Here is a 7952-nt window from a genome sequence, read left to right as displayed (position 1 = left end):
CCTCTGCTGAAGTGCCGATTGTACTCCACACAGAATCGCATAGATTTCTGCTTGGAACACAGTACAGTATCTACCAAGTGAATAAGACTGTTCCAGCCTCATTTCACGACAGTAGACACCAGCACCAGCACGACCATTCAACAGAGAACCGTCCGTATAACAAACTATGTGTTCATCAAGTTGTCGTTCCAGACAACCAGACAACCATTCCTCACGAAGAGGATAGCTCACATTAAATGTTTTGAAAGGAAAACTGAATGTGAGAGTTAGGTCACTAGGAGCGAGTAAATACTCATCCCACGTAACCATTTGAGACCACAAGCGAGTGTGGCTGGTAGCATAATCTAAAGGGTTACTGTTCCTAAGCCCTGTAACCTTAAGACGGTATGCACAAGATAATGCTTCTTCTTTTAGGGACACATGTAGTGGTTTAATGCACAGTAGCGCCTCTAGAGCAGCAATAGGAGTTGTCGTGAATGCTCCTGTTATCGCCATTAGGACCATCCTTTGGAGATTATTTAGCCTTGACTTAACTGTCGCAACTTCTCCTTTCTGCCACCATACAAGACATCCATATGCTGAAATTGGTCTGACAATAGTTGTGTAGATCCAATGAATGTATCTGGGTTTGAGTCCCCATGATTTTCCAAAAGCTCGTCTGCATTGGCCGAAAGCCATGCAAGCTCTTTTAATCCTGAAGTCAATGTGAGCTGACCAATTCAGTTTTGAATCAAGAATAACTCCGACGTATTTAACTTGATCAACCACAGTGACCTCTGAACCGAGGAACTGTAACGGACGAGCTCCTGTGATTATCCTACGATGCGTGAAAAGCACCATTGATGTTTTGCCCGGATGTACAGATAATCCAACCTGACAACACCATTGTTCAACAGATCGCAGGGCTTGCTGCATTGAATCAAAGAGAGTGTTAATGCTTATACCGGTCATCAATATATGATAATCGTCGGCAAAACCATAAGTCGAAAATCCAAGGTTATTTAGTTTCCTTAACAAACCATCAGTGACCAGATTCCATAAAAGTGGGGATAGTACACCACCTTGAGGACACCCACAGACACTTAGCTTTCTAATCTCTGCTTGCCGAAGCGATGAACAAAAAAGTCGATTTCTAAGCATTGCGTGTATCCAAATTGTGATACATAAAGGTAGGCCATGACCACGGGCTGCTTCCAGAATTGAATTGAAAGACACGTTATCAAAGGCACCTTCAATATCTAGGAAAACTCCCAAGCAAGATTGCTTTTGTGAAAAGCTTTTCAAAGTTGTACACAACATCATGTAACAGGGTTGTAGTGGACTTTCCACGCTGGTAAGTTCGTTTGCATTCCATGTAGCGGATGCACGCCCAGACTAACATTCCTGATATAGTGATCGACTATGCGTTCCACTGTTTTAAGAAGAAATGAGCTAAGACTGATATGCCTGAAACTCTTCGCTTCCTCAAAGTGTCGCGACCGCCTTTATGAATAAATTTGACAATTATTTCCTGCCAAGCTCTTGGAATATATCCTGTCGCAAGTAAGTATTTTTTTCAAAACATGTTTGAAATGTTTATACCCTTTCTGCAGTAAAACTGAGAAAACTCCATCCTTTCCAGGAGATTTGTACGGAGCAAAACTCTCAACTGCCCAATCCGAAGTGGACAAGTCTCTTCATATGCTGCAACTAAGAGTGAGTTTGCCTCGTCGACAATATTTTACAAATCAATTCGGGTTTCAATTGTTGGTTGGTACCCGTAAAATCTAGTCGCCAAGCCCTCTTCATAGAGGTCCAAGTTTGTAGATTTGGGATTACGATATGTGATAATATAAAATTTAACGTTTGAATGATAAAAAACCTATTTTAATCCACCTAGTGGTGTAATGATGCCTTTATCATATTACCCATTACATCATAAATATAACCGTGAAATTCGCAAAAACAACTGTTTATTGAATAGGAATAGGATAATTTGTTCGGATCTAATCTCACAAACTCTATAAATCCTGTTTAACCTGTAGTTCCGGAACCGAAAGTAGTATCCACAACAAATTAAGGAATTCCGTATGAAACTGTAAGACTTTTCTTTTGAACCTATAAGTTTGTGAAAATCTATTCGGCCATCTCCAAGAAAAGTGAGTGAGATCCTTTTTGCAGTTTCTAATCACTATTTCCAATTCTCCCGAAACCGGATTCAGATGAACGGAATAGCCGAAGTTGGTTCGTTTGCTACCAACAAATATGACCTACAAATTGGAACAGTTTTGAACGTAGTTAAACTTATACTTACTATCTCATGCTCTATTTCGTTTAAACCAATTAAACTAAATCTAACGAAACGAACCTGCGTTTCTGTTACTACTGCGTGCTAAACAGCATGAATCGGCAGCATAAGACATGTAGTAGGATTATTATTATTATTATTATTATTATTATTATTATTTTTATTATTATTATTATTATTATTATTATTAATATTATTATTATTATTATTATTATTATTATTATTATTATTATTATTATTATTATTATTATTATTATTATTGACATCACTACACGACGTGTACGAAATAGAACAAAGCACGCCTTGTTCGTTTTGTGTTTTCTTCTTCTTTCGGTGTTGTACATATTGTCACTCTATATGGCGATTTGAAAACTTTGACACTCATTGCCCTGTAACTGCGGAACCGGAAGTCGAATCCGGATGAAATTTCACAGTAGGTTTAAAGACAGTATGAACTTTAATTCAAATCAAGATTTGTGAAAATCGGTTCAAGCATCGCAGAGAAATCGAAGTAAATTTAATTTTAGGAGTTTCTCTTCTCCACGTTCGGTGCTCTCGGAACAGGAAAAGAGGGGACCAGTAGTGCCGAATTAACTTTTCATGCCCACAAACTAACAAGCTCTGCAAACTAGAAGAATTTATCAGACAGTTTTATGGGATTTGTACCTGTTTTTAACCATCGTTCGTGGAAAAATACTAATAAAATTGGTAATTTTCCACTTATCACGCTTTAGTTCCGGAACCGGAAGGCGGATCCTGATAAAATGTTCCACAAATTTTTAGGATATTATAAGACCTTTCATTTGAATCTAAATTTGCGAAAATCGGTTGAGTTGTTCCAGAGATAATTGAGTGTTAGCTTTTATTAAAATTTTCACATATTACCATATAACTCCGGAACCGGAAGTCACATTGAAACGAAATTCAATAGCAAGCTATGAGACTATAATACCTTTTATTTGAATCTTAGTTTGTGAAAATCGGTTCAGCCATCTCTGAAAAAAGTGAGTGCATATTTTTTTCACTGTTTTGGTACATATCATCCTATATCTCCGGAACCGGAAGTCGGATCGGAATGAAATTCAATACGGGCTATGGAACTATGAGACCTTTCATTTGAATCTTTGTTTGTGAAAATCGGTTTGGCCATCTCTGAGAAAAGTGAGTGCATATTTTTGTTACATACACACACATACACACACTCACACACACACACGTACGGACACACACACTCACACACACATACATTTGCTCAGTTCGTCGAGCTGAGTCGAATGGTATATGACATTCGGCCCTCCGGGCCTCGGTTAAAAAGTCGATTTTCACAGTGATTGCATAGCCTTTCTATATGAGAAAGGCAAAAAGATGTACTTATGATCAGACAACGAAGGTTCGAGCTGTCTTTGTCATCAATAGTCATACCAACTGTGACAGCACAAATATCCCGAGTTGTGAGCTCCGATATAAGAGAAACATCGAGAGCACTATTTGCAAGTATGCATGCTCGAGGCATTTCACGTGGATTAGTCATAGCGTTTTTGTTGAAGGCAACAAAGACTGGGTTTAATAATTTTCCAACGTAGAAGTTTCCCCTTTGGAAATATGGTTCTTGAACCAAAGCTATAGAAGCTTTACCTTCTTGCAAAAGTCTGGATAGATTCATAGTTGCTGTACGTTTATGCTGGAGATTGGTTTGTGCTACTCTAACCATTATAAATTAAAGTAATGAACACTCCATCTCCATCACTTATCGTACAAAAACCAGAACTATTCTTAGCTAGTTGGGAAACCGCTACCGACACTACACGGCTATCTAGGCTGTTCAGAGAGGGAAGTTGACATTGATGATCAACTTCAATGGATGGCCGAACAGCCGACAAGAAAAAATGACTTGGGTGAGCAAAAAAAAGGTTCCAAGGATTGGTTTGCCACCCCCCTAAAAATGTTGCGCCCGGGGCGAGTGGCACAATTAATCTGTTTATAGTTTGTATCGACTAACAGTATCACCAACGACATGACCTGACACTCCGAAGGAAAGTCGTCATTAAAAGTGCTCGTAAACGATTGACCACCGGTTACCATAAATTGAGTGACCCCTAACTAATGTAAAAATATTTTTTTTGAGCAACAGTTCTAATTGCTATGAATTAGTTACCAAGGTGTCCTTGTTAAAATAAAAAAAAATAGTCTTTAAATGTATCGGAATCGTGATTTTGAGTTTCTGACCCGTACACAATTTCAGAGCTAAGAAAAAGTTGTTTTTCCAGAGAACAATGTGAGAATCAGTTCGAACCGAAATAGAATACTGAAATTCTTGAGTTTTTAATGAAAAGACTGTTTTTTCTATCCAGGAATATGCCATCACTGTAGAGCACACTCAGATATCACTAACGAGGAAGGCGAGTCATTCTAAAAACCATTTAATTGAAATTAGTATCAAGCAAATGTCAGAGTTCGAAATATATAAGGCTTGACTAATAAGAGCACTCATTGACTCTTAGCGTGAAAATGGAATGTCTGTAAACTTAAGGATAATTTGATGCTTTAAAATCACATACGCATCAAATACAAATAATACGCATGTTCATATTATACAATATATTCTTATTATTTATTACATAAGACTAAATTATTTTAGATTTTGGAACTCAAATTAATTTCACGCGAAGAAAATGGCTACCTTCATATCAAGGACGACGCAAGAAAGGTTCTAAACCTGCAAAATTATTTTGAATACTATTTAAATTTCTTGTTAGTTGGAAGTCAAACAAATAAACCTCGGGGCTCTTGGTTTTCGGTTCCGAAAACATCGGAAGTATTGTTCGAAACACTCCACATACAAAAACAAACAATATCTCATGTAAATAATAATAAGCAAGGAATCGGTGTAATGGATTCGGTATATCTGGTTTACGTTTTTAATATAATTGACTCATTACAGTTTGCTTTCTTTTCTTGACTTTTGTTTACAACATAACATTCGTCATTTGGCTTTCAGATTTTGTTCTCTCCAAAAATTTTCGGAATCTTCCACCATGGATAGGAAAGCTTTATTAAAGATGTTCCGACCGGTCGGGCTTGCTCTAACCGGCTCTTGGTAGTCATGAACTGTGATATTGATTCAATTCAAACTTTAGCTACAGGGATATAGATTTTGATTTCGACATATATTGAATATATTTGTTTTCGTTGCGCTGTAGTCTTCATTGAAAGATTAGCTAAGACCAAAATTCATCCATCTCGGCTTGAATCTGGTTTAACTGCGATTATGGTATCATATTTCAATTTTATATGACAGCTGATAGAAACTGTACTGGTAGAAAAGTGCAAGAAACGGTGCAGTACATTTTGAAAACTAATTATTACTTAATACAGGATTTTCCACTACAATTGCCTCTGGGCTCTGTCAGCGGCCAAAAACTTCCTCGGTAAAATATTCGACTTGTAAAATGGCATCAAAATTTTTTTTGTTTATATTCTTAAACCTGTTTAAAAAACAGTAACCAAGGTTATGATAACTGTTATTCCGAATCAATAATTCATCAACTTGTGTTGCCAGTTTCAAGTTTTTTTTCAAGAAATTTCGTTTTGACATTACCAGTTACTGAGGGGTAGTTAAATTTGCGATACAGTTTCGATAGACAAGTGGCAGGTCGTGTCGTCGGTATCACTTCACTTCAATGTTCGATCACAACTGACACGGGCACTAAAATGTCCACGAGAACGACTGAAAAACAAATTTTCATTCTTCGAAATATTAGACGAAAAAAACGAATTTTTTTCCGTCCGCTCTAGCGCATAGCCTACTGAGCAATGAAGTTTTTGAGTTATCTATGGTTATCTCACACTGTTGAAAATTTAATTACAAATACCTAATCATATTACTGATAGCTTGTGGAAAAAATATGTTGTTGGGTTAAGTACAAAAAGAGATATTCACGATTAATTTTCACTCATTCTTATACGGGGTAAATTTTGAAAAGGCGCCCATAGTAAAGTAAGTCATATTCACGACAAAATCTTGTTCATCATAAAAATTATTAGACTCCTATCACACTACACTGGCACAGAACAAGTTCGTTAACTTAGTAATGGATTAATCTTGCTTAGGCCCTGTATCACAGAAGATGGTAACCCTACATACATCAATTCCAGCCAGTAAGATCTCTATTTGTATTTTTCAGAAATGTTTAATTTTGTTTAATTTGCGAAGAGTACTCAACCCAAGATTGTTTTATGCTGACACGAGTTTGGATCAACACTGATAACATATGTGGCATTTACTGGTATAAAAATGTCCGTGCGGGTAGGCAAATTTCAGTTCACCGTGAACTTGGTTCGTATTCGGATTTCTCTGAAAAGATGGCTATCTTATACCGATTGGCAACGGTAGGCCTTTTTGTACTTATTTCACTGATCCAGATCGATGCTGCTATAGATGTGGCTAAATTGAGAAGCATACGTTCTGTAAATCCACTCATTGCAAACAGCGCATGCGACACTGGAAAACGATTTGGTTGTGCCGATTGCTCTACAGTTCAGGTAAGTGAAATGTACTAAAACGGATACTTCATTGACTTGGAAAATAAAATTAAAAAACAAAATCAAACTGGTCTATTCCATCACAGGTTTGTCAGTGGGATGGTACTGCGATAGAAACTTCAAGGTATCGATGCGACTCGTTGAATTCTTCTCAACCTTTTTGCAACGGGAATTCTGGTGAATGTAGTGCAGCGCCAACAGGTCCCTGTATCAAATCCAGTGAGCTCTGTCCAGCAGAAGGAATATATCCCAGTAAGTATCGTCTAATATTTCACCAAACATCGAATTCTAAAGCCACCTACCTACAACAGATCCTACCAATTGTCACGAGTACATATACTGCGACGCCGCAAAAAATGCGTACGCTATTCAGTGTGCTTCCACCGATGTCTACAACCACACGGAGCAGGATTGCGTACGATCGACATCTTCCAACAGCTGTTTCGCGGTGAACTGTGCCACCGCAACATCGCAAAATCAATGGTTCTCCTACACTCCGACACCGAAGCTGTACGTATTCTGCTCTAGCACGGTCGGCGCAATGACTTTCGAGTGCACCGGAACTAATGTTGCCTTCAATGCGAAGACGAAGAAGTGTGAGTTTAGTTGTCCGAAATCCGGAAGATTTGCCATTCCTGGTGAACCAACAACTAGCAAGCGTTACTATCAATGCACATTAGGCTCTAATAACGTGGTAAGTTGTAGAGGAAAAATATCACCAAAAAAACACATAACTATAACTATTTAAATATTGTAGCTTACGTATGCAATTCAAGAGTGCCCCAATGGACTAATTTTCGACACAACCACACTGAAATGTATCACAGCACCGTCTACGGGTGGCGGCGATGGTGGCGACATTTAAGCCCTGAATTTGAATTTGCGTTACCGTCAGAATAAATGAAAATGTATTATTCAATTGTTATACTGTTTTCGTATTTTTGATTTTCTCATAGAGAAAGTCTGGGTATCCACTGTGAAAACCGTCTTTCTACCAAGGCCGGGTCGCCCAAGTGTCAAAAACCATTCGAATCAGTTCGTCGATATTGAAAAATGTCTGGGTGTATGTAACGCAAATGTGCATTCAATTATCTCAGAGATTGCTGGACTAATTTTCATAAGC

At 37.8% G+C, this 7952-nt stretch overlaps 1 protein-coding gene across 1 annotated transcript; it reads left to right on the top strand.

The window, feature by feature from the left end:
* Positions 1 to 6619: 6619 nt before the first annotated feature.
* On the top strand, positions 6620 to 7748 carry LOC131437053 (uncharacterized). The gene is made up of 4 exons (XM_058606102.1): positions 6620 to 6829; positions 6916 to 7081; positions 7141 to 7523; positions 7587 to 7748. Exons 1-4 carry the CDS (start codon positions 6650 to 6652, stop codon positions 7692 to 7694), a joined length of 837 nt encoding a protein of 278 aa, XP_058462085.1. The 5' UTR covers positions 6620 to 6649; the 3' UTR covers positions 7695 to 7748.
* Positions 7749 to 7952: the final 204 nt, after the last annotated feature.

Source organism: Malaya genurostris, chromosome 3 (genome assembly GCF_030247185.1).
Source record: "Malaya genurostris strain Urasoe2022 chromosome 3, Malgen_1.1, whole genome shotgun sequence".
NCBI lineage: Eukaryota > Metazoa > Arthropoda > Insecta > Diptera > Culicidae > Malaya > Malaya genurostris.
Note: the sequence above shows the minus strand (reverse complement) of the source record. Positions and strands in the feature narration are given on the sequence as shown.

What these genes read in the sequence shown, in the direction of transcription:
- LOC131437053 (XM_058606102.1), top strand. Translation starts at nt 6,650, where the DNA reads ATGGCTATCTTATACCGATTGGCAACGGTAGGCCTTTTTGTACTTATT. An exon ending in CCGATTGCTCTACAGTTCAG is followed by an intron (nt 6,830 to 6,915) that starts GTAAGTGAAATG and finishes ATTCCATCACAG; the next exon opens with GTTTGTCAGTGGGATGGTAC. An exon ending in CATTAGGCTCTAATAACGTG is followed by an intron (nt 7,524 to 7,586) that starts GTAAGTTGTAGA and finishes TAAATATTGTAG; the next exon opens with CTTACGTATGCAATTCAAGA.